Consider the following 27959-nt stretch of genomic DNA (forward strand, 5'->3'; position numbering starts at 1 on the left):
GCAAAGTTACTAAGTACATTAACACAAATCCTACTAATAAAACATGATGATGACTTCACCAGCTGTAGCATTAAAAGATTAACACAGTATATGTATCATACGGAAGACGAGAATGGCCATGTATTTTTTGTGTGTGTGCACTGTTATCTCGTGATAACAACTTATTATTTCGTTATATCGCCGGGGCGATTATTTCCTCATTCATTGCCTCAAGGAGGGGCAGCTCGCGAGGGCTGCTCTCTCCCTGTCTGCTGAGGGACTGTTTGCGCTTTTACGCACGGGTCGGTGGTGAAGTGGTGCACATGACTCGTGCTACGGACGGACGGACGGACAGACAGCCATGTATCTAGAACAGGTAATACATCTGGCTACATCTTTCCCACATCAAAGATCCGTGATCACCTACACCCGCGTGCGTAAAAGCGCACACAATTCCGTGTCCTCTCACCGCGGATGCTGTGATTTGATGGCCCGGTACTCATTGTAGCCCACTCTTATAAGACCCAATAATAATAATAATAATAATAATAAGCTACTGTGGACCTATATGCCATGAATTCCTGAATTCTCATTTTTAAGCTGCTGCAGTAAGACTTGAAACCAGCATGAAATCAATACCTATACAGAGCATAGAGCTCTTTTATTTGCAGAAGCAATAGGCGAATTTCCCCTCCAGGCTTCAATGAAGCGTCACATTATTTGGAAAGAAAAAAAAAAAAAAAGGACGGATAAGCGGGACAGAGCTCAAAGCGCTCTGACAGGGAGGAGTTTGGGGAAGGCTCGAGACGCCTCTGCTGGGTGAAAAGACTTTCTCTTCTTGGAGACGTCTCACAAAGAACATTTGGCAAACCACTCTTCCTCTCAGCATAAGTCTCTTTGCGGTTTCAGACTTGTGGGACTTTTACATGCTGGTGACTGACAGCTGCTGTAATGATTCAGTTTAACCCCTTACAGCCCAGCTCTCTCTGACTCATATTCTGTGTCAGCTTGTTCCATTATAAACGTATGACGTTTACACTGAGTGACATATTCAAACACAGTGACTCCATGTTGTTCTTGGCTGCACTGTCCATAAAGTGGATATATTTTAGATGTGTTGCGTATGCTTTTATCATGTTTCCACCAAACTCAGCCTGACAGCTTTAGTTTATTCAGATGTTATTCAGATGATATTCAAATCAAAACTTACTCCTTGAATTAGCTAAATTTTTATGACACAACTTAACATTTAAACAACTTATTAAACAACTTATTTTAATTATCAATAGATCTAATTCTTTATCGATCAATTAATTGGTTAATCGGTTGGTCTATAAAGTGTAAGCAACTTAAAAAAAAAATGCCTGTCACGTGCACACAGAGCCCACAGTGACGTCTTAAAATGTCTTAATTTGTGCGACCAATAGCCCCAAAACTCAAACATATTCCATTTGGCATCATAGATGATTAATAAAGTCAAAAAGTATTTACATTTAAGAAGCTGAATTTCTGTGTAAATTTTAACTTATACAATTATTGGTTATAAAAAAAAAAGGATGGTGATTAATTTCCTGTTGACTGACTAATTATTTATTAGTAATTAAAGATTATAATCCAGTGCAGTGATCCATCATGGACATACCTGTATAGGTGAAAAGTGTACATAGTGTATGTAGCTTTTATTTATTTATTTATTTTGAATTTACAGGAAGTCTTTTACATTGTTTCATCTTTATTTTTCACTCAATCACTTTTCTCTTTTGTTTCTGACTCTTTAACAAGTGAATTCTCCCGCTGTCAGATCAATAAAGTTCATTTCATTTTACTCTACTAATTGCTTCAGCTCTTACAACAATATAGGCTGAAAAAAAAAGGCCTGAGCTATTTTATGCTCACTGTCTCCATGGCAACGTCATATTTCCAAATCCATGAAAATCTTTTTTTCCCATCATTTTTGTTTAGTTTGACACTATCATTGTTGATATCATTTTTTGGACATTCAGAGTGTCACAGTAACACGGTTCTTATGTCCCTGAAACACTGACAATGTCCTCTGTCCGTTAATATACTTAGATCTGTGGTGTGTTGAAAACCTGTTGACATACAGGCAAGAAAATCCAAATAATTTCAAATCCATAAAATATTTTTTTCCATAATACTTGTTACAGAACAGGAATAGTACCACTAAGATGTCAAAGTGATGATGAGTAGGCAGGTTTGTTACGTCTACACCTTTTCTTTAAAGGGAACCTTTGGTGTTTTCCAACTATCATTGTTTTTCTTCCCCCATTGTCTTGATGCTTAAGTGACTAATGGGAACACCAATTTAGGAAATCTGACCAGTATTTAGTGAGAGCGCTGCAGCCAGCAGCTGCAAAAAAGGCTGCAATGTGTTCCTTTGGGGCAATTGTGCACAGTAATGTGTGTCAACTAAAAAGTGCTTGTTTTTGCAACTGACAGGCTCAGATTGTGTCTAACAAAGAAGTAAAACATTTTTCTTTATCAACAAAGTCCCGTTTGAGGAGAAGTCTTGTTTTGATTTCGCGAGTTGAGATGTTGCATAAAGACAATACCAAACCGGATCAAGCGAAAGGCGAAGATAAACACTTTATTTCTCTGGAGGGATCCTTTCCATGAGTTGTCAGACACTTATGATAGCAATCTGAGCCTATCAGTGGCAAAAACAAGCACCTTTAGTGGACATAAATTAATATGTAAACATATCCCAAGTAGTTACATTGCAGCCCATTTCATGGCTGCTGCCTGCTGCGGTTTAACTCAATAAAGGGCCAATTTCAAAAACTGTTGTTACCATTAAGCTGAAAACACATCGGCGCGTTAAGTGCTGTCCCTACCACACACCGGAAACATCGCACTGCAGCTCATTAACAGACGACCACACAAAGTTATTACTACTTTTACTGAAACATCTCTCACCTGTGTGTTAGCTTAAAATCATAGTGTGGAGAGCCCCTAATTAAACTTGATCTCCATCTGAAGAGCCGATCTCTAGAGCTGGGACTTGCAATATATCCTTCGCAATATCGGCAATATCTCTTTGGCCATTGTCTTTATAATGACGGGATTGTAGGTTGTTTAGCTCGGAATATTTCTCCACCTCAACAACAAGTCTCTCTTCATTCATTCTTTGTCACACGAGTAACAGCAACAGAGTTCTCTTTATGCATTCATGGTGAGGAGAGGAGTCGAGCTGCCATAGGAGCAGAGAAGAGCTGCTACGGGAGCTGGTATGTACAAGCAGGGAGAAATGGATTTAATTCCAGGGGCAACGAGGCTGGAAATTGGTGCGTCCAGGAGCGGCATCACTAGCTGCCACCGGTGTGGGGTTATACACTGAAAATAATAGGGGTGTATTTTTTGATGCCTGATGTTTGCTGCTGGTGTGTTTTGGCCTTAAGTCGCTTAGACACGAAAACATGGGAAAATAGAGGTTATTTTTTTTGGGCGATTCTTGCCTTTATTGATTGGACAGCTAAGATAAATAGGAAAGGTGAGAAAAGAGGGGTGTGTGACATGCAGCAAAGGGCCGCTTGTTGGAATCAAACCCAGGCTGCTGCACAGGACTCAGCTTAAAGTGGGCGCACACTCTACCAGTTGAGCTTGAGGTCGCCCCTTTAACACTCATTGTCAGATTCTTATAATGTATGAAATGATTAAATAAGATAGTGAAATTTAACCTTCACACAACTATTTCTGTCTCACTCTCTATTATGCGCACACACACACACACACAGACACACACACACACACACCTACACTGCCCACTAGTTAGTGTTACACAAGCTCTTACATAATGCAAACGATTACACACACAAAACCATTTACCTTCTTTGCCATGGCATCTGCCTCCTCCTTGTTCTCTGTGGCTCTCTCGTACGCCTTCCCCACCTCCGCCACGAAATCATTCACCGTCCCACACAGAAACCTGACGGAGCGGTGGAGAGAGACAGGAGAGGAGAGAATAAGGTTGGGATGGGTGTGAGGGTGAAGGTCAACATGATTAGCGCAGAAGATGAAACAGATCAGCCAGGGTAACACGTTTCAGATTTGGTGATTCACCGTGCAGTCACTGTGTTTGGAGATTACATTGCCGCCTACCTGCCTGTCAGCTACGTCGCCTCCACACAGTCACTATTTACTCACAGCTGTTACATTGCTGCTGTATGACTCAGCAGGGAGGTTTCTCCAAGCTCACACAGTCCTCGCGCATTTAGCAAATATTTGATCCTGTCAAATGAAGACTGCTGCAGAAAAACACGTTCTTCATTAATGTGTCTCCTGTTCACTCTCACAGGTTTAATGTCCAAATGAGAAGTCTGGAAATTAGAGATGCATGATGGCACACTGTTTTAACTAGTTTATGGTAGAATCTGAAAGGCGTGTGCTCAGTCTGTGTCTCGCAAATTAATGCTGAATATCATGCAAATGATCCTTTACCTTGAGGTGTCAGAGGTGGAAATGAATCATGTTGATGCTCAACAGCAGCAGGTTGCAGGGTGATGTTAGAGGAGTTTGACTGCATCGTGACATTTTGTTTTGGTTGCAAACTTACAATTGTTGCCTCTGAAAACACCTGCTTATTTGATTTTGATCTCCTACTGTCTACACCTTAGTTTAAGATTGCCACTGCTGCTATTCTAAACATAACACCTCGGTTATTAAGATTCCAGACGAAACTGAAAATGATGTCACTACCTCTCCAGGAAAGTACCTTCATTTCTTTCGGAGGTGTTCAGGAGTAGCCAGGTTTTAGATTCATGTTAACAGAGGCCCTGCTTACACCTGGTATTAACATGTGTCTTGGGTGATCGGATCACACATGGACACCTCTAAGTACAAGTGTTAATGCACCAGATGGGTCCTCAATGCATCTTGAGATCTGATCGCTCAGACCACACGCAGAAGTAGTCTGGGTCGCATATGGCCACATTCTTTCAACAGTGTGTATGCTTATGTGTCCCGAGCCACACTAAAGGAACTCGGCCGATGTCCTCTGTGTAGGGTGAAGTACGTACTCATTTGCACGCCAATGGCATTGTTTTAACAACAAGAACAAGCCACAACAATAAAAGAAGAAGAAGAAGCCACAGCAACAGGAGGATTCTTGTGGATCGAGTGTACACAACACACGCTGTCTGATGCTACGTATTTGGGCCAAGAGTCAGTACAACAGAAACTGGATGATTCATATCACAACTGGGAGATTCATGTGGACATTTTGAAGAGGAAAAAAACTAACTAACCAAAAAGTAACTAGAATTACTGCCCCGAGGTTGAATGCCTCCAGCAATCAGTCAAGTTGTAGTTTACACCCTTGTCTGTCCAGACTCATGTAGCCATGACAGCTGACAATGCTTCAAACATGGATGTGGCTGCAAAGAAGCTACAAATTGCAAAACATGGATGCTTCACACACATCTTCATCCCGCAAGCACAGAAGATCTATACAGTCAGCACAGTTTGAAGGTGCACAACATTATGCCATCACAGTGAAGTTAACCTTTGACCTTTTGGATAAAAAATATCATAACTTAATTGTTTTACCCTGTTAGATATTTGTGTGAAATTGTGTCATAATTAGTGTATGAATTCTTGAGTTATGGCCAAAAAAGTGTGAGGTCACGGTGACCTTTGACCACCAAATTCTAATCAATTCATCCTCGAGTCCAAGTGGACGTTTGTGCCAAATTTGAAGTCATTCCAGCAAAGCGTTCCTGAGATATCGCATTCGCAAGAATGGGACGTACTGAAGTTTGGATGTACGTATCAACTGAAAGCATAAAGGCCAAAACACACCGGCGGCGTCATATGACGGCGGCGTCATTGACGCTAGTCAAGTGCCGCCCCCAACACACACAATAAGCGTCGCGCTGCGGGGCGTCAACCGGCTTTCTATTGCACACTCCAGTCCGCTAGGCTGGGAAGTACAAAATAGCGCTTTTTCAAGGGCAGTGATGCTGGAAAAATAGGACAATAGCGTAAAGTGCCGTGGCACGTCGCCGGTGTGGGTTTGTAAATAGAAAATAATGGGGGCGGCTGTTTTGACGCGCGTCGTACGGCGCCGGTGTGTTTTGGCCTTACTACCTTCGACCACAGCTGTTGCAGGTGTGAAGGTACAAAAACAACAACGCATTTGGTCTTCACAAATGGAAATTATACATGTGTTTATTTGCACATAGAGCACATCTCAAATGTGGAGACACATTTTAATGCCTGGCGTGAACAGACAGACATAGAGCTGTCCACTTGTGATTAAACCACCCAAGCTAATACCAGGGGTGAACAGTGCCAGAGTGAATGAGAGTGGATCTTTTAAAGCAGTGGTTCCCAACTGATGGGTCGCAGGTCCTTTGTTAACCGACCGCAAGTGACTCGGAACGTGTCAAGTTTGTAAAAAAAACCAAAACAAAACAAAACAGTAGAACTTCTACAACTTCTTGACAGAGATAGAAAACTAGCCCGATGACCAAATGCAAGTGTGACCCTGAATGTATTAAACTGTGTGGACCTTGAGCTAATGACTAAGGAGAAATCTGGACCCTGTGGCTGGACCTGTTGGGAACCACTGTTTTAAAGACGTCTAGGTGTCAGGTCCTTTCTGTGACTTTTTGATCACAATTCTCATGTTAGTCTGAGGTTAATAACACAGAAAACGTTCTTTTCTGTTTGTAAAGCTGAAAAGAAAATGCTGTGGCTAAATACATAGTACACAGTAAAGATATGAACGCACAATGTACGACAGCAAGACTGAACAAGACTCTATAGTTAACACCTAACACTCCTAGTTGAGGCCTAGACTGTATAAATTGGGATAGACTAAACAGACTGTTGCCAAGGACAACAATGTACTCATCTGCTTTACTTTAGCTGTTCTCTCCCCACAGGCGTCTTCATGCATGTTTATGCAAGTTCTTAATCTGTTGCCTTTTCGTACGTCATGTTATATACCATCATTTTCCTCACCAGCTGTTGTAAAGGTCATTTAAGGATTTCTTCACCAGCTGCTGATGTAAAGCAGAAGGAGGCTCATCTCTAACCAACAATGCATGTAACCTCATCTATTTTACATAGCCTTGATTCAGTGTACAAAGTCACTTACTCATCACTGCATTCTTTATGGTTCGGTGGGTTTAATGTCATTCCCAGACAACAGCACTGGTATATCTTTATCTATAAAGCAATATTGGGCAAACTTCCGGTCTACCTCTGTCTGCACCCTTCTACACTCCTCCAAGTGGTTGCTTTTTTATGAACCCTGGGTTTTAACAGATCTGGGTAAAACTGCATTCTCCTACTCTGTACCCTGGACATGGAAGAATCTTCGGAAACATCTAAAATTAGAAACACTTGCATCCATCCACGAATTTAAGGGCATCATAAAGAATGTGGTGACAGAGACACGTGGCCACAGTGTTTGAATAGTTGTTGTTTTATTGTGGATATGTTGTATTTGTTGCATCTAAACGTGCTCTGATTGGCGGCTACCTCGGCCAGGTCTCTTGTAAAAGACATTTTCAATCTCAGCGGGACTTCCTGCTTTTTAAATTCGATGACAAAGCAGTGATATCATTTAACGATCTCCCCCTGTATGAGATCTTTCTGCTGGAGCTCAGCTGGACTCATCCATCTTACTTACCTTTCTTTATTGTTAAATGTGACCCTATTATGTCAGTAACATATCATTGTTAATGGTTAAAGGGAACCATTAGAAGCGGACAGCAGTCTTACTTTACTTAATGTCCCTTTTGTGTCTTTGCGGGCGAAACGACAACACATTTATAACAGGTAAGTGGATAATAACAAAGCACAGCCCTGTATGTGATGTAAACTCTAATACAGACTGAATCTTGAAGCTATTTTTCTATAAGAAATTAGGATTACCATGACAAGATGTACATCTACACCAACAAAGTGAGCAACCTTAAATAATTTCATGCACAAATATGCAAAGTAAAGAGAGTAAAGTGTCGCACTGAGCTTGCTGATCCTGATGGAATCCCATTTATATTATTCTGTACTCGAACTGGTTCCTATTTTCCTTTCTACCACGTGCCGAGTGTTTCTTTTGACCCTCAGCTAATTAAAACCTTTTAAAATTCCACTGCAAGATTTCAAAAATAAACATTTCAAAGCAGGAAAGACACATTCTCTTTGTCTGACAACACTGGTGTTGCGTTTCGATGAAAATGTGCTCTGGGTGCATCCAATAGTCCCTGAAGTGTTTTAAATGCGCTCCACTACAATCAGCGGCGCTTTAAAAACACACACGGAGCGGTGGAGAAAAGTGCTCTGTAATGGCCGCTAGACTTTTCCCAAAGGAAGACTACTAATGTACTAACGCACAGAGGATGACCCCTAAATACTGATTCATCCGTCTCTTTCACTTACAGCCGGGCAGCACTTACTGTCCCCTCCGTGTGTGCGTGTGTGCGAGTGTGTGTCCTCAGGGAGGAAGGAAAAAATCAATACTCATTGACCAGACGCTCACTTGCCCCTTTTTGTCTGCCTCTTTCTCTCATCATCTCTCTTCTCTATTCTCCTTTTTGCCTCCTCGCTTTCATCCTGCCATCTTTATTCTCATCCCCCATCCTTCACCTGCCTCCCCCTCCCTCCTGCTCCCGCTGTCCCTGTATTTCAAAGGTATTCGTGGCACGTACTTGGCAGAGGAAATGACGTCACTGTGTTTGTCCGAGTCCAGGATCTTGGCGAGGTGGGAGGCCACGGAGTCTGCATACTGAGTGATGTGGACCTGAGAGTGAGAAAGAGACTTCAGACTTATAAAAGAGAAGGGTAGAAGATTATTTGATCCAGTCAAACCTTTGTTAAATTGGTCTTAAAATTTTCTAGTAGATTTTTGCCTTTTTCTTAGCAGTATGACGGCTATCAGCAGAAAATTCATGATCTTAAATAAGATTTAAATACAGTAAAAGGTTTGATTATGGGATTTGGAACGGTCCAAATCACCGTTTGGTAATAACGTCCTTACTGGACACACAAACTTTTTGTCTTTTGCTTCAAGTCTCATGGGTTTAATCTGAACCTGGGAAATCTGCCTTTCATTTAATTTCCTTTTTTTAATTTATAGATATATATACCCCCTCTGTTAGCATTTCATATTTAACCTACTGTGCATTTTTTATCTTATAATTTCCAGTTTTTACTTTTAAGCACCCTCTGCTAAAGAAAAAAAATCTGTATATGTATCTGTAAATATGTATCTATCTAACCGTCCGTCCGTCCATCTTAAAACTTGATAATTAAATGACTCTCTGAGGGTGGTGTTATTTAACTCTATATTTTACTTGTAGGTAGTGTTTGCACTCTTTATCCTGTTTATGTGCATAAAACATTTTATTTTCTTCTGTCTATAATCTGTGTGCTTCATTCAGCCACTGCTTAAATTGTCAGTCATGACTTTTTGGGAAAAAAAAAAGCCTTTGATTAACGTGATTTTAATCATCAGTCACCTAAAAACATCGACTAGAGGAAGAACAAAAAACAGAACAAATCTAAGTCAATACAGAACTTTTTAACTAACTGTCCAAAAATGGCCACTGTTGTTTGGCTAGGTTCAAAAGGCAAAACTAAGATAGGTTTGGGATGCTGTCTCCCAATAAATCCCCTTCATTTGAGTGGATCAGCCTTCAACTGATGGACAAATGACAATTGATGAGAGCCTTAACATCTTTAAACTGAAAAAAAAGTGATTGCTCCTCTGAGAGATTTTACTTCAATTATCCACCAAAGTAAGAAATGTAATAGTGGTGAGAAACTGGCTCTGCAGCTGCAGAATCATACTGCAACTTTAAGCTCCAGCATGCCCCGAAACCTACCAGAAAGATTTTTGGGACCTAAGAAGCAGCTCTTAGCTTAAATTTAAAATACAGAGCTGTCCTTCGTCAATATCTGAGCTGCTCCCCGTGTTTTAGGTCTGATTGCTTTGGCTCCCAGCTGCCAGACTCAATTGATTCTCAGTGGATGTTTTCCAAAATAATTTCTTGGAGCTCGCGAGGTCTGGCTACGTGGGGCTAATTTATGGACACCATCTGTCAAAAAGCAGACAGCTTCCTGAGAGTAATTTACCTGCAGAGGAGAATCGAGGCTGTCGTCTTCTTTCACTATGGGTGTGCGTTTAGTGGTGGTTGGCACCTCGTACGTCATCACACTCCATCTACAAAGACACACAAAGACACACGCCGGTGTCAATCAGCGGAGAATAAACTTTATTATCAGTTAATCAGATCAAGATAGGAGGACAGGACACAGGAAATGGAAATGTCCTTTTCTATCTGTGATTGTGTCACTGAGAAAAACAGCAGATCAACAAAAATCCATCTATAGTTCAAGCTGAGGATGAAGAAGTCGGTGAACACATGCAGAACATGTGAGCTTTTTTAAACATACTTGAATTACGCACTTTTAATGAAAGGAGTAGCTGAACGTTTTGGGAAATACACTTATTCACTTTCTTGGCAAGAGTTAGCTGAGAAGACTGATGCCACTCTCATGTCTGTACAGTAAATACGAAGCTACAGCCAGCAGCTGGTTAGCTTAGCTTAGCACAAAGACTGGAAACAGAGGGAAACAGCTAGCCTGGCTCTGTCTTAACTTAAACTTAAATTCACTAATCAAAATGCTGCATTTCGTATAATAAATCAGTACAAAAATGGAAGTGAAAAACTTACAAGGCAGTGGCTATGGATTAAGAGGAAAGACGCCATATGGGCCCCGAAATACCACTCACAACAGCAGGGTACCAGGAAGTAAAAGCAGAGGGGGGCGCACCTGGGACGCCAGGTGCTGCCGATAAGCCCTCTGGAGGTGTCGTGGGCCTCTCATCGCAACACCAGTGAAGGGAGGTACCCACCTGATGACACCAATGAAGCTTTTACCCTCCCTAAACTCCCACCCGGCTCCAGTTTCCATCTTTGCCAACTTGCTGCAGTATGGCAGTGATGCAGTTATAATCACAGCCCTAATGGGGACCTTCAGTATTTGGATCAAGTGGCTTGTGAAAAATGAGGCTGGTCAAATTTAGAATGCCACAGCCGCTATTTTAATGTACCAGATACATATTTAATTAACATTTAGATAAATGTAAGTATGAAATTGGACTCTGCTGATACTCAGTATTAAAAGACTCAGATTGGGACGTGGGCCAAAAGCTTGTGATGGGGACATGCCTAATATACACTATGTGTAATTGGTTGATTTATGTTTGTTTTCAGCCACCAGCTGCCAATTATGCGCTAATGCTACTCTTAATGTTGTTTATGAATCTTTCCCCGATGCATTAATAGAAATAAACAGCCTGTAGTACTTTTAGCTAATTATCTTTATTGCTTTGACTATTGCTTGCTCATCTCTGCTGCCCTTGAGAGGCACACAACCCTAGATCAGATTTCGACACAGCATTCACTTGGGATTTCTTCCATCAACTTATTTTAGGGAAATCATTCAGGACAGTTTTCCTATCGGTCATACTGATACTGTAGCTTGACACAATTTAATCATCAGTCCACCTGAAGTGGATTTTCCAATCAAGTCTGAGAACATGACAGGACACTAAGGCCTTCAAAGAAAAACAGAGCCAACTTGTATGGACTCTGTACCTTGCTGGGAAGAAACAGTGCAAACCACAACCCCCTCCGCCACCCTCTGTCCCTCTGGTCTTACCGGTCCAGCATTTTGGTGGTGGCTCTCTCCAGCTTCTCCAGGATCTGCAGCAGCTGGGCATCGTCATCACAGAGGCCTCCCCAGCCCAGAACACGAGCCAGGTCGTTGCCTGTGCCCAGAGGCAGCACGCCGAGCTGGCACTGTAATGTAAAACAATACATCATCTGCAAACAAACTGATTTAATCCTTTTTCCAGTCAAACTGAACACAAGACAAATTATTTATGTTTCATCAATCTAAATCCCAAAGAGACTCTGTAACTACTGCACAAATAAAATTCTAGCATTTATTATGTCTCATTTACAGGGTGTTTACAGGTATCAGACCGTTAAATTTAATGCTTTTTAAGACCCGTTCAAGACGCCTTTTAACCATATTTAGGACAGATTTTTGGACAAATCATGTTTTATTTATTTCAGCACAGGTAAGCATTGCAGGGAAGAAGTATATATATGTTCTTCTACAGAAGGAAGTGTTATGTAGGAATATGATTATTAGAGTGAGTTAAGTCAATCTACATTTTGCCAACAGGTAAGTGCAAGTACGAAAAAAATGACTATTATAGTTTTTTAAAGATCTTTAATAAAAAAATAAATTAGATAAAATGTTTGTAGTAGTTAAGACCTCAGAAATTCAAGTTTAAGACTATTTAATGACTTTTAAGGCCTTGTTGTAACATTGAATTTAAGACTTTTTAGGACCTGCAGACACCCGGTTTAACCTCACAAGAACCAAAAGGATAAAACTTAGCAGTGAAATCCACTGTCCTCATAAAACATTTATATCCCAACATCAAATATTCTTATACTCTTTTCTCATTTTTGTTATAAAGCATCACAAATTGTTTGGGTTGGTAAACATGGGCACAAGAGTTGCAGTCCACACTCAGATATTGTGGGCGCACTACAGGTATAAACTCATTTAAAATCTGCAGTTTTCCTAATTTTCAAGTGAATGTAACAACAGTAGATGAGTATTTCAGTGACGCAGGCATCTTCTGTGCCAAACTGCAAAAATATAAGACTTAAACTGACTTATTTTGATCAGTAAATAAATATTTAAGTTAATTTGTGTGTTAATTAAATTGCAAAGCATGTTCAAATCAGTTAAATGGTTTTATTATACAGGACAGAATGGAGGCAATTGGTAGTCTGCGCCCAAATTACATCCTCAAGGACAAACAAATTATTTCAAACTGTAACATCTTAAATTATAAAGACAAATATCAGATGACTATAAAAGGAAGTCAGAACAAGGTCAAGAATGTGAGGAAAAAATATGAGAAACATCACGCTGTCTGACCCTTGATATCAACCGGTTAATCTGATTAATATGACATGACCTATAATTATTTAAACTGATTTGACACGGCACTTTGTATCCAAATTAAACACAAATTTAAAATGAAAACCATGTTATCCGACATGGCACTTATTCATTTAGATTAATTGCGTGACATTAATTATTTAGTTGAGCTAATTAGTGTATCATTGGTGACTTTACCCATCGCCACCCCGTTCTTTTTCTCTCTATTTCCCAGTCACTTCCTTTTTGGCTTTAGTATCATCCAGATGTCTACAAAATTTACTCGCCACATGTTCGACACTGTTTCTTTGTCATGATTGAGGACAATGAGCAGGTTACGAAACATGACTACAGGTGTTAAATGCTTTAGTTCTGATGTTTTTTATCATCACATCAGCACAAGAGGTACCTTGCTGCTTTCTCTTGCCCATCAGCGCTCTCCACAGTTACCTTCAACATTACATCATCATCCCCTTCTCCTCCTCTTCCTCCTCCTCTGCCTCGCTCTCACCTGTTTATGGAGGTTGAGTTTATCCAGCTCTGAGAGCACCCAGCCCACGCTGCCGTCTCCTCCGCACACCAGGATACGAAACGTCACAAACTTCTGGAAAAGGCGCAGGCTGAGGGAGCAGAGAGTGGGATGGGATGGGAGGATGAGAGGATGAGGAGAGGAAGAGGAGGACGCAAAGCATGAAATGTCAAGAGGTAGATGTCATGAAAAGGCAGTGAAATTACAGCACCAGTACACGCATTAAACCAGTAATTATGAAGCAGATACTCCCACTAGTGAGGCAATCAACCAGTAAAAATAAAGCCTAGCAAATGTTAGACCTTTCTGCTACATATGAGCTCATTATTTCATTAGTAATTATTAAGTACGACAATTCACAGTAAGTACCCGAGCTCTGGTCCTCCGTTCATCAGGTCAAAGACTTGAGCCGGGTTGAGGAGCTGCTTGAACTTGCGGAGGAACTTAACCCCCTGGTTGTCTCCACTTTTAGAGTTGACCAGGACCAGGAGAGGACTGGAGCACGACGCTGAGGTGGCCTTCCAGAAGCCTGGAGAGAAATAGTTTGTTTGCAATCATGTGACTATAATGAGGCGTGGAATTCAGATGGAGGGCAGGAAGTGATAAACATACTGTGTGAAATGTAAACAGAAGAACTTCTACATAAAAGCATTTAATGATCAGGGAGCAGGTATCGTCAAAAAATTGAAACTCATGTTGGATGTGACCGCACAAAATGAAGAAAAGGAATGTGTTGTTTTAGGTTGGGTGAGCAAATGTGCTTATTTGTTTTTGGGGTGCTGTCAGACCTAGAGTTGTCTTGCTTTGGTCTGAATCAGGGACTAATTTTGTTACGAAGTTGCATAATTGCCTAGAGTTGGTTCGTGTTCTCACGGCAGCATTTACAAGCAGACCAGATCAAATGCATTGTGTGAGAAAGCTGCTCTTGATTGGTCAGAATTTCCATGTGGGATCCAGGAAGTAAACAAACCGTTGAAGAAGAGTACACTTGCAAGATAAATGTGACACTTTCTAATGTCACAATGGAGGGACAACTACGCAGGTTGATTTTAGCGCTGCTCATCGTGGACTATATTGCTGTCATTGTTCATTTTAGTCAAACCATGTGACTGCAGTTGGTTTGGATCGAGGTCGGAACACGTTCTCACCACAAACGAACCGCAATGGAGTTCGTTTGTTACCAAACCGAGATCACCTCTTCAAGAAGGTCTCGGTTCGGTTGTTTTGGTGCGCACCTGAGTTTGATTGCTGTGTTCACACCTGCCCAAACAAACCGCACTTAGGGAGCAGACAAACTTGAGTTGGATTGAACCGAACCAAACAGGGCAGGTGTGAAAGCAGCCTTATATTTCAACTTAGTACATGGACGCACCGCTGTCATGCCAACATTAATAGCTAACTTTAGCTACTACTTTCTACCCCCCTAGGTCAACCATTTCTAAAGGTCTAGTGAAACGCCGGTAAAAATCTGGGCTGTGGCTAAAAACATGGAGAAGCTGTGACAGTACATTGTTGCTGCATCTAACTCGAGGCACATTTAACACAATGCTTTAATGCTAACGTTTGACATTAGTTGACTCAGCTCCTCCAGACTTAAGACGCAGGTTTTAGATCCACATCTAGCTGTTTCTCAGTGAGTTCTTTTATGACTTCTCCCCTTTACGTCGCTCTGTATTCAGCACTTACAGTAGCCTTCGTTTTTTCCCCAATTTGATTGATTGGAACAGCGATAAACAGCGCAATTCCAAGGCATTTGTGCAGACTTGGTAGTCCTCTGATTGAGGTCATATGCAAGAAGTTATTGATTGTAAATGAGTAAACTGAAAAAACGTTTCTAGCTCTCAGATTGGAGTCCAAATGTTGACACTTTGATGGATGCTGGTTGCTAATGATCTGGGCATTGTGTCAGAATGATACATTTTGCTAATAAAAGATAACCTTTTTTGCATAATTTGATCAAATCTTTGGCAAATATGTTGCAAATATTAATCTTTTCTTTAAATTTCTCCTAGAAATGTTTGTCCAAGCATGCTAGAATTTCACATATTCATTAAAACTGTTGTTTCAAAACCTTCAAAAACACACAAGATCAAAAGGACTTGCTTTACAGTTGCTGACAGCAGCAAAATCAAAGGGCCTGTTGCAACGTCACACCCTCTGCTTCCAAAGGATTTACACACCGTCTGAGTTGAAGGGTGACATTCCTGAGCTTTGAACCTACTGTACATGCAATCCCATGAACAAAGGAGCCTGTATATGTGTGTGTCTGTGTGTTTGTACGAGGTGTCTCACCATCTGAGTCGATGCTGTTAAGTGCAGTGGGAGGGATGATTGACACTCGATATTGACCCAAGGGACACACCTTCCCCATTTGTTCTTTACAGCTGTTGTGGACCTGCACACACACACACACACACCAGCACACCAACATACACACATAAACACAGAGTCAGCGGTCTCCATAGTAATTCTATATTTCAGTAGAAACAGAAAGGTCATTACATCCCTCTGAAACCCACCAAATGTCAGTTCTGTAACCTTTACAAATACCACTCTGATTCATTTGTGCGTGCCACAGTGTGTGTGTGTTTCTGTGTGTGTGTGCGCTGAGGATTATACTTATTAATGTGGGTTCATTTGCCCTTAACACTAAAAGCAGCTCAGCCTTTGCTAAGTGGCACTGTGAGACAGCGTGAAGTTACATCTCTGTCACTGTTTGTGTCCTAAAGGACGATTGCACTGAACTTTTCTGCTTCATCATTGTGTTCTCCTGCTAAAGCGAAGCTAGTTTGAGGCTGCAACTAACTCAGCCCATAAAACGTAGCTTTATTTGGGCTTTTATTTTGTGATTTACAGCAGCGACATGCTCTGGTTTGTCTTTCCGTAGGTGGTCAGAGCGTTGGGTCAGACTCCTGGAGCTGACATAAATTCATCAGCTCAGTTTCATTCCTCATCTTTAACCTGCCCACCTCCTCCTCCTCCTCTTCACCTTGGGGATCTGTGCTGCCACCCTGAGTGCCGTCTCTTTACTATGATGACTTGAGTGAATGTTTCAGACCTTGAGTCTTCAAGTTTGGGAGCAGAAGTCACTATGAGTCACAATTTTCTGTGCGTATATGAACACATCAGATTGTTTGGTGAGCAAACTAAAGAAAATATCACCGTATGTATTAATAATCTGACATATTTTCACTTGTGTTTCACACAGTTTAAGACCAAAACTACAAATACCATATATACTGGAAACCCGTTAGTGAATGAGAACAATTTCTGCTTCAATATTTCATATTTTCCAGTGACAAACGTTGTACTTTTTTGTGAAGGTAGTAGCACAACACTTACTGTATTATCTTGGATAGTCGGTTTGGCATTTAGAGAGCTGCTGGGATATTAAAGCAAACTGTGGCTCACTGGATACATGGTTCATCCTCCCACTAGAGATATTAGTAGTTGGAAAAGCTTTAGCAATTGGACTGGCACTGATTATATTACCCTGGATATTAGTTTGATTTTAAAGGAACACCTTCAGTTTCTTGTAGCCAGGTGTGTAGAAGAGATTATCCACAGGCAACAGAAGAGAGAAGTCACGCACACTGATTTTAAATCCATGTGAGAACTTTCTAGGCTAAGATCTAAAAAGAAAATACCTCCCAGCCAGCAGTGATGTCCTAAATAAACACTAACACTCATGTGACGAGACAGTTTTCTGACAGGATGGAAGCCACAATCGATCTCACTTACGATGGCTTTGCACCAGAGGCAGCGCCAGTCCTGCAGCCGCCGCACGCTGCCACAGTTCTTGTCACACACCACACATTTGGCACTGACCGGCAGGTTGCCTTCCAGCCACTGGTGGGGCATGAACACCTGAGAAAAATACAAAAAAAAATACTGAGAATATGAGACATCAGGGTCCAAATTTAGGCAACTCGGGCAGGAATTACTGGTATGCAAAGATCTATGGAAATTCAAAATACACAAATCACCGCCTCATTACTCACCCCTTCCTCATCCTCGATAATGTCATTTCCTATGGAGGCCAGTGTGGTCCATTTGCAGTTGTTGGTGGAGCGAACTGCACAGCGCTTATGAGCCTTGAATTTACAAACTGCAGAGGACAGATAAAAAAAAAGTCATGTTAGACAAACTACGGTTACACTTTACTTGAAGGTATCTACATAAGGGTGACATGACACTGTCATAACTATGACATAACACTGTCATGAACCTGTCATGAACATTATGTATATGTCATAAACGTTTATGACTGCTGTCATTAAGTGTCATTCGGTTTTTGTAATGACAAGTTGACATTGTTTGGGATGTCTTGATTTTGACAACTTGACATTAATCAAAGTGACATTACCAGAAGATGATTTGTTTAAAAAATATTGTTTTGGATAAGTGTTCGATCATCTGATGTTTATTCTCTGCTGTCATCAATTTTTTTAATTGGCACCAATAGTGTTTACATATATCAGGATTAAATATTGCTTAAAATATTCACAACATTTTTTAACATTTTACAGAATGCTATTTATATTTTATAAATTTCTCTGTATGTTTTCAAAAATTCCTATATATGTGTATTTTATAAAGGTTTCTTTATCTTATTAATTTTCTCTATTTATTTCATAAATTTCTCTGTACTTTTTTAAAATCTCTAAATACATTTTATACATTTCTCTATATATTTTTAAATGTTTTTATTCACATTTTCTGCATTTAATATTTATTTTATAACTTTCTCTCTATATTTTATAACTTCTTATATGTAGTTTAAGAATTTCTCTCTATTTTTTCAAATGCCTATAATTATTTTATTCATTTTTATTCATATTTTCTACATTTAATATTTATTTTATAAATTTCCCTTTTAATTCTATAAATACAAATATGTATTTTATAAATGTTGCTCTATTTTTTTAATGTCTATAAATATTTTAAGCATTTTTAATTATATCTCACACATATTACATATATTTTATATATTTCTAAATATATTTTTGTTCACTCTAATTATTTCGTTTGGATCTATGGAAAGTCATTAAAGGGAGATGAAAAATAAAGAACAAATGCCTTTGTATTTAGAGCATTTCAATTCATGACAAAGAAGATTGAAATTTTACAAATAAATTTAATTTACCAATAATGTGTGTTGGCATCTGACCTAATAACCCTGTATATGTGTGTTAATGTTTTTACTGCTGCTATCAGAACAATAGGAGGAATGTTTCAAAGGTGTCAAGGTGTCAAACCCGTGATGACACCTGCCTAGTCCTGCAATTAGGAGCAATAAACCTATTTCTTTCCCAACACATTAACATGCTCTAAATACTTTTAAGCAATGACGGACAGGAATGAGGACACCAAATTGTCCTTGACATTTATGTAGGTGAACGGTCAAATATAAAGATAACGGCTCCTGATACCTGGTTAGGTCTAAAGCTTTGCTATTGACCCTCAGTGTGTCTTCAAATGTGTGTATCTGTGTGTCTACGAACCTTCACAGGACAGGCCGTGGGAGGTGACGCCTGGCAGAGCCTCCCTGCAGACGTTGCAGAAGGTCGGTCTGGCGTGCGAGCAGGCATACCAGTTGTGCATCCCAGAGAAATGCTCCATGTTGAACTGGCTGGCCTGGGGGGGAAGGAAGAATATGGGAGGAGAGGCCAGTGACATCAGCGCTACATGTTAAACTGGCTGGGCTTCAGAGGTGGGAACAGAAACAAAACTCATCAGAGCGGAACATCAGAATATATAGCCTGGGGGGTGAGAGATATTGCAGGACGACTTTTTAAATTTCATGCTGAACTTCACAGCCAGAGGAAACACAGATAAGATAATGACATCAGCAGTGCATATTAAACTTTGTGGCCTCGGGATTGAGACATAAAACGATTGAGATGATACTGATATTACAGCTGACTGGCCTGAGTAAAAGATGCCCATACAGGCAGAATATAAATGTTAGCCGATGCCTTAAAAGACGGCAGGTACAGGCAGTGCTGTCAAACCGCACAATCTTCTTTCTTCCTTTTCAGAAAGTGCTCCTGACTCTCGAGATATCAAAATGTCAAATCCGAAATTAGGATTACTTTGGAGAAGATGCCATTCAGTTTGATCTGCACCCTCACAAACCTGCAGGAGCATCACATGAACTTGGAATAACGGGGTGTATATGACAATGATGTTAATTAAAACCCTAAATTTGAGGAACACTGAAAGCCAAAAACCCAGAGAGAATTTCAGCTGAGCTGGGATGGCATGCAGCTTACAGTCTCTTTATAGCCTATTAAAGCAGAAGGTCTGATTTTATGAGCGACATTAATCTGCGGGCAAAGAGCTAAAATGAAAAGTAGATAAGAAAAAAGAGAGAGGAGAAGAGTATTTTCTTCCAAGACAGCAGAAAAGGTGGATATTTAGAGAAAAGAGCAGATGGGAGGAGAATTAAGAAGGGAGGTGTGAAGCCTGTTCTCATCAGCATAGATTACACACTGGCTTTTATCAGAGCATCATCAGTTTGGCACATTTATAACATTCAGCCTGCAGAATACACAACAATGTGAGACAATCAAGAGACTGCCAGAGAGATAGTCAGAATACTAACCTCATAGGTTTCCCATTTTTGGACGGATCTGAGAGCGCCGATCCAGTCCTCCATTTCCTTCCTGCTCTCGGCGCATAACATTAGTTTGCGAAATGGAGTGATCACCTGAGACACAAAAGAAAAGATGCAGTGACGTGAAATATCACCTTCAAAACCTGAGGAATATCTCATCTGCAGCCAAATCTATGTACCCTATCTATGCATTTCTCATCACACCACATTCATGGGGATCTACAGCTACGCTAGCAGCTCTGTGAAGCTAAATGCTAACATTAGCATGCTAACATTCTCACACTAACAATGCTAACACGCTTAACATTTGCTAATTAGCTCAAAACACAATGTACAGCTGAGGCTCATGGGAATGCAATTAGTTTCGCAGGTACAGTATAGGGTTTTGGGTGGCACGTTGGTGCAGTGGTTAGCATTGTTGCCTCACATCAAGAGGGCTCCTGGTTTGAATCCCGGGTTGGGTTTCAAACCCCAGGGTGGGGGAGCTCTTCTGAGCGGAGTCTGCATGTTCTCCCCATGTCAGTGTGGGTTTTCTCTGGGTACCCCAGCTTCCTCCCACAGTCCAAAGACATGCAGGTTAATTGGTGACTCTGGTGTGAATGTGAGTGTGAATGGTTGTCTGTCTCTGTGTGTCAGCCCTGTGATAGTCTGGTGACCTGTCCAGGGTGTACCCTGCCTCTCGCCCAATGTCAGCTGGGATAGGCTCCAGCCATCCGCAACCCCTAACAGGATAAGCGGTGACAGATAGTGAGTGAAAAAATTGAGTACAGATTTTGGATAAATCATAATTTTGACTTAATTTTGGCGCAAGATAAAAAAAAATAGCAATCACCAAAGTTATCAAATTGATCCTAAAGTTCAACTAGAACAATTAGTCAATCAAAAGAAAATTAATCGCCTACTATTTTGATAATCGATTAATCATTACAGTCATTTTTCAGGCAAAAATGTCAAACATTTGCTGGTTCCAGCTTCTTAAATGTAAGAAATTGCTGCTTTTTTGTCATTTATGATAGTAAATGAAGAGTCTTTGGGTTTAGAATGTTGGTTGAACAAAAGAAGTAATCGGACGTTTTCACTTATGACTCTGGGGAACTGAATTTTTCCCAATTTTTTGACATTTCATAGACTAAACAATTAATCGATTAAGTGTGAAAATACCTAGCAGATTAATTGGTAATGAAAATAATCATTAGTTGCAGACTTTTTCTGAAGGGAACATGAATGTGTGTCACAAATTTCATGGCAATCTATCTAATAGTTGTTGAAACATTTCACTCAACACCACAAATGTGAACCTCTTGGTGGCGTTAGGGAAAACTTAATTCATTGGTATTCATCCTCTGGGGACCATGAATACCAAATTTCCTCGCAATGCGTCTCATGGTTGTTGAGGTATTTCAGTCCGGACCAGAGTGGTTAAAATCCAAGTTAAATCTTAAGCCTTAAACTTTTAATTTGTAATCATTTTCCATTGAAAACTGAGCCAAATGTTAAGTATTAAATGCTTAAATACACATTTTCAGACAAGTTGTTGCTCACCGTGAAGCTGTTGTTGATATTCTTGGTGCTGGTCTCGGCCACACTGGCATCGGATAGGTCCACTTCGTCAAAAATCAGGGACTGATGGAAGACAAACAATGCAAACATCAGCTTTTCCTTCTTTTTTCGCACCATATCCAGGTGCTACACTTAGCATAATCACACCTTGTCTTTTCCCTGACACCTCTCAATCACACTTCAATCATTCTTGACTGTTTCCAACTTGTAATTTTGGTTTCACAACTCAATGAATTGCCTTTTGCGATGCTTACAAATCCCAAAAACATTTCCCTGCGCTCACCTTGCAGTCTTTGGCATAGTAGAGGGTCCTCCCTCTGAGTTTGAAGTACCTCCTCTTCCACCTCTGGAAAGAACTGGTCTGCTTTAACAGGATTCCCTCCTTCACACTTTTCTGTTGCGAGACAGAAAGAGGACAAAGGGGGAGAGGGGAAAAGAAAGAACAGATGTTAGTGCATCCCAATGAACAACTTAAGTGAAAGGTATTCTTCACGGAGTTCACACATTGACAGAAGGAGATCAGTTTGGATCTGGTCACCGAGATGGCTTTTTTCTTTTGTCTTTTGCTCAGATGAACCGAGGTGTTGACAGAATCTGTCAAGATCGGAGAGGCTCACAGACAGGTTTACTTAAAGGACAAGACCTGTGTCAGATTTGAGAAAGTCAAGGAACCTCTTTCCCTCATGTTTCCAAAAATAGCATCAGTTAAATATTCAAACAAGGAAGATGTGTTTGGTTATCAGTATGCTTGTGTGTCGCCAGCAATAACACGGTCCTGTACTGCGATTATGGGAGTAACAGTGATAAACTGATGCGACAGGTAGGAGGTGCAGCCATCCGTGTCTGCATGCAAATTCTAAACATGTCCAGAACGCCTGATTTGATTTGATATGGTCGATTTCATGTTTGACTTCATCCTCGTCTGTGTCTCTGCTCATCATGCACTCATTCTTTTTCTCTCTCTATTTATGAGTACATGCCCCGAGAGGACAGAATGCACCAGGGGTAATCAATTTGAGATGGGACATCGGGGTTCGCCATGGTGATCCTCATTTCTCGAACAAGAGGATGGAGGATACCCAGGCTCAGGCACATACACACACCAACAAACGCACCAATGCAATCTTAAGACTCTGATCACGTTACCGACGGCTCCCTCTCCATACCTCCGCGTTTATCACCTACTCTAGCAACATTCCTGCCTGAGTCGCTGCCGCGGCTTTCATTAAATTGGCCTCCATTGACAACCCCGTGACTTTCCCATAGAGATAATCATGTGCCTGCATCAGGTGTGCATCACGTGCCGTCTGCATACTCTCATAGCAGAATTTTTAACGTTGACTTTCCCTGGGTTTTACACACACACAGTGCGATAAAGTTGGAGTGGATAAACTGGAAATGTTTGACTGGCGACATCCTCTCCTTCCTTGAAGCAGGAATGTGGTTGCTAAAACATTTCTTGTTAAAAAAGTAAAGAGCAACCGTAGAGAAAATAATAACACAAATATTTTCAATATTCTGTAAAACCTGAAAATGTGTCACACATTATGAGATACTACAGGAAGTGAGTAATCATACTGCTATTTTGCAAAAGCCTCCAGGACAAATTCCTGCCAACTGTAATCAGCTAACACAGTAAATAACGTCATCTAATTATCACCAAGGTCCATGATGTTCTTTTCGTAATCTGTAACGAAGCAGCTTGCACAACCTGCACTGCCACCACAAACTGTGAACAAAGGTAAACTTTGTCTTAAGTGTGTAAACATGTATCAGAGATTTTGAAATAGAAGGTTTAAAGATATTAGTGTGAGGTTGCACGTAACAGTTGGAGATGCAAAAGATGGAGGACAAGAGTTTACAACTTCCATCTGAGACCTTAATGTGGGTTTCCCAAGTGTTCCATTTCAACATGTAGAGGTCTACTTTATTTATAAGTCCGAATGTCAGCTTTTCCAGTGCAGCCAGATGACCAAGCTGACTAAACCAGGAACTGATCGAGGGAGCATTGGAGGCCTTCTATTCACACATAATTAGTTTGCAACTAAGATATCTAAGAAGTGAAGGATCCCCTGAGACAAATAGACAAGGAGTAAAGGGAACTTTGTGATTCTGAATGCGTTCAATCTGGGCGCTAATTCCCATCAAAATTTTCTGTATTTTCAGGCAGTCCTACAGCATGTGCACCAGAGTGCCCTCTCCCCCCTGGCATTTCCAGCATAAAGGGCTGTCCCTTAGGCGGAATTTATACTACTAGCTATTGTGTAGGCTCCATGTCAACGCAGAGCTTACGCCGTAACCTATGTCGTCGCCATGCAGCTCCCCGGAAATGTAACTACACGTCGCGGCAACGCAGACCTCCTGTCTATGTTTGCTGAAACCATTTCCCTCAGTGGAAACAAAGTTTTTATTTACTTTAATTTCAAAGATAAGAAACAATAAATTGTGAAGACAATAAAGCCTCCACAAAAATAGCATTTTAAGTCCTGGCTTCATATGAGCAGAGGAAATCTCTGATCGTCACTAGGCTAATTTATACAATGTAAAATGCCATAGGCTTGTGCTAATAACGTTAGCATGTTATATTTGTTTGGAAAACGTGTTTAGTGTAAGACAGTTGTTTTGTCAGTGAACCTTGTGAGCTGTAACGGAGCCGAATTTTGTAACGTTACCTTTGTTAAATGTTGTTGTTGTCCCTGGTTTCATATGAGGAGAGGAAAAGTCTGCTAGCTGCTAGGCTAATTTATACAATGTAGAATGCCATAGGCTTGTGCTAAAAACATTAGCATGTTGTATTTGTGGGGAAAATGTGTCCAGATAAAGACAAGTGTTTGTCTGTGAATGCTGCGAGTTATAGTGAAGCTGATTTGTGTACTTGTGTTTGAAATTGTCTCTATTAAGCCATGTTTAATGTGTGTTTAATGTGTGTTTTGAATCAACTAAACTTTACAGCACTTCACAGAAACTCTGCTGCCGACTAGTGTTCTGGACGAGCAATTGCAGAGTGACACAAACACACCACTGCACAAGTATAAACGCTCACAACGGCATAGCTACAGTGTAGGGTCTGCCGCACGAATATGAATCTCACTTTAGTTTGACCGCGTATAATGACTGCGTATAATTTTGATCTTGTCCAGTAGACTCTGTTCAAGACCTTAAATTAAGATCTCTGGACACCTCTTGGCATTTTTTTAACATCAGAGTCCAGTCCTCTTCTGTATATGATGTGCCCAGATCAGAGTCCCGCACCCCTTTACGGGTGGAGGCAGAATTGGTTTAATGCTTAGACTGAGGATAACACTGTCTCCAAATATAACTTGTGTAAATCATTTAGTTTCAACCCACAAGCAAATAAACTTCTGAGCAACTGTATTCAAATCTGGTTATTTTGGCTGACGGTTTCTTGGTTGTTTCATGGTTGAAGGCCAAAATTCCTGTATCACAAACATTAAAGGCTCTCAGGGAGCACACGGCTCAGACTTTTATTGATGTGTAACACAATTTTGCGGCCACGGAATGAAATGACAAAGAAGTGCTAAAAGGAAAGAGGAAGAGAGGGGTAAAGGATATTGTTTTTGTTATCTCCAAATCACGAGCACACTCCTAAATTGCACCGTAATAAAAAAGAAAAAAAAAGAAAGGACAGACAGTGACAAAAGACTCCCTGCTTTCCACAATAAAGGCATGTTGTTTATCTAGTGCAATCAACCAGAGTTCTCAGCAGGCCTTAACCCAGAGCAGTTGGCTCAGCAGTAACTTGGCAGGGTCTCCACATCGGTGCATGATCCGGGAAATCTGCCCTGAAGGAAGAACTCAAGACTCAGACGGGAGGTTTGCCACCTGCATGACAACTACCAACAAGCCAACGAGCTGACAGCAGGACAAGAGAAAGTGTGTGAACTTCTAAATGGAAGACAGAAAGTGAAAGTGTGTGTGACAAAGCAAAAAGCACAATGTGAAAATGGCATCAAGGTTATATCTAATCTGGGTTTTCTCCAAGTACAAGACTCTTGAAATGACAAGAGTAAAAGGGACCTTGGTTAATGTTACTCTACACAAAGAAGAATTGATGTATCGCTGGGTTTGGCATTACCACAAAAAGTACATGTATATTCCACATTTTCATTTCCTCATAAACACAATGGTAATTCAGTAAGTTACAGTTACAACAACCAAGCTGTTCCCCATGCTCTTGAAAAAGATAACTGATACAGCCTACTGACAACTAGTCCTATTAATACACTACAGTTTCTCAGTTACATTACCAAGCTAAATGAACTAGAGTGTGGTGAGGTGAGGTGAGGTGAGGTGAGGTGAGGTGAGGTGAGGTGAGGCGGGGTAAACTTTAAAGTCTCTAAGGGGCAATTTGAGATACAGTAGTCATGAGTGCAACAAATCAGACAGTACAACACACAGTATCCAGTATCAGCATTAGCTTGTAAAGTTGCTGGCTATGGGCATAAAATCTCAACACCTTTTTACAGAGGGTTGTGTCAAGTATTAAAATATCGACTAGGCCAAATTTGATAAGCTATTCCCATATTTAAATCATGACGCTTTTATAACGTTAGCTATTTATTCATTTAAGACCGATGGATTAAGCGTTTTGGAATATTTTGTCAAGCTAACATTCAATGGCACCAAAAAATGCTTCTAATCCCCAAACTAAGGTATCAAAAAGCATTGATAACTTAGTTTGGGGAGGGGTCCAGATTTCCATGGGGTCCAGATTTCTCCTTAGTTATTAGTTCAAGGTCCACATAGTTTAATTTCAGCACCATAATTGCATTTTGCCATGTTGTAGAGCTAGGTTGCTGTCTCTGTCAAGTAGTCACTCACTCTACAGCAGGAAATGGCACTTCAAATTAAAAGCTCTGTCCTGGAAATTCACCGTACTTAAAAATAAAGTGTGTTTTTTACAAACTTGTGGTCCATTCAGAATGGACCCGCGACCCATTTTTGGACCATGACCCACCAGTTGGGAACCACTGGTATAGAGTACTGCAGGAATGAGTCCTAAAACACTGAAATGTGTTAGCATTTCAGCACTCCTGGTTTCCGTCAATGGGTTTTATGGTTAGATGCCTGAAATAAGGTCTGTGGTTAACACAAGCTAAGAGACATTCACGTTATGTTCTATGACAAAAAAAATATGTCAGGAAATACCCCACTCGTGAATTCGGAAGCTTTACGCGTCTTAAAAAGGATGGTTGCTAACAAGTAGCTAAATGAACATAACCACCCTAAACACGGCTCTACAGCCTTGTTGTGGTGGTGACGTTGAAGTCATGCAACCGTAGTGTAGTTCGTTTATAGCCTAACGTTAGCCTTAGCATTTAGGCTTCAAAAATCATAAATGTGGTGTTAATTAGTGGAGATTGTTCCATTGTTGATCCATTGTTAGCCACAGAGCTTATTTTCTGCAATAGTCCAAAATATAATGAAAAAAATCTGACTGGCTTTTCATCAAGGGAACCAAAGTGATGTTAACTTCAATGTTGGCCTACAAATAAACGTCATCCTTGCACCACTCTATTGGCTACAACATCAAAAATGATACGCAGCCGAATTGCTATCAAGTTGCTAACTAGTGCTGTTGCTTGCTAACGTTCCTGTACTAGCTACTGACTTGTACTTGTACAGTACTTAGGTTTATGTTACTTGTCTTGTCTGTTAGCTTATAAGCTTTGTTTCTCACATCTCGTGCATTACTCTTCTGGTAGAGAAGTTAGCTTGTTAGCTAACTGCATTTTATCGTACAGTAACTAGCATGACCGTCGACTATTATCTTGAACGAGTGGTCTTCCTGATGGTGCACTTTGAGGTAGGTGTTCCCACTTCTTTCTAACCGTCTTTAACAATATCCTGCCATCTTTAGATCCCCGCACCTTTGTAATCCCTCTCCTTTCCATAGATTTACATCCCTATCTTTTCCTCTACAACTCTGTTTCCCTTTCAGCTGCATTAATTCTGTTCCCCTCCTCATCTCTCTTAATATTTCACTCATTTATCTTACTGGTTTTATCTCTTTCCTCTTCATTTTACGGTCTCACTTTCTTTCTGTCTGTCTTTGCAGTTATGGCCTTGGCTGTCTCAACAGCAGGAGTAATACAAGTCAAAGGTACCCCTGGAATCAAATCAAATTCAGTGCTCCATCACCATTTCATTTCTCAACTCTTATCTCTGTGTGTGTGTTTGTGTACATGTGTGTCCATGTGATATCCTGCCTTGTAATGACACAAAACGCTTCTAGTGCTCCCGCAGTGG

General features: G+C 40.6%; 1 protein-coding gene across 2 annotated transcripts in view; it reads right to left on the reverse strand.

Annotated features, from left to right (window-relative positions):
• The window catches only part of si:dkey-172j4.3 (diacylglycerol kinase delta), a 60210-nt gene that overhangs the window by 24972 nt on the left and 7279 nt on the right, over positions 1-27959 (reverse strand). For both annotated transcript variants that reach the window (XM_050066547.1, XM_050066546.1), the window contains exons 2-14: positions 21973-22083; positions 21672-21752; positions 20118-20222; positions 19015-19147; positions 17512-17618; positions 17252-17377; positions 15803-15905; positions 13880-14039; positions 13493-13601; positions 11677-11816; positions 10084-10171; positions 8658-8749; positions 3826-3925 (exon numbers count right to left, since the gene is read on the reverse strand). In XM_050066547.1, coding sequence (XP_049922504.1) covers positions 3826-3925; positions 8658-8749; positions 10084-10171; positions 11677-11816; positions 13493-13601; positions 13880-14039; positions 15803-15905; positions 17252-17377; positions 17512-17618; positions 19015-19147; positions 20118-20222; positions 21672-21752; positions 21973-22083 — 1455 coding nt within the window. The remainder of the gene's footprint in view (positions 1-3825; positions 3926-8657; positions 8750-10083; positions 10172-11676; positions 11817-13492; positions 13602-13879; positions 14040-15802; positions 15906-17251; positions 17378-17511; positions 17619-19014; positions 19148-20117; positions 20223-21671; positions 21753-21972; positions 22084-27959) is intronic.

Source organism: Epinephelus moara, chromosome 17 (assembly GCF_006386435.1).
Source record: "Epinephelus moara isolate mb chromosome 17, YSFRI_EMoa_1.0, whole genome shotgun sequence".
Classification (NCBI taxonomy): domain Eukaryota; kingdom Metazoa; phylum Chordata; class Actinopteri; order Perciformes; family Serranidae; genus Epinephelus; species Epinephelus moara.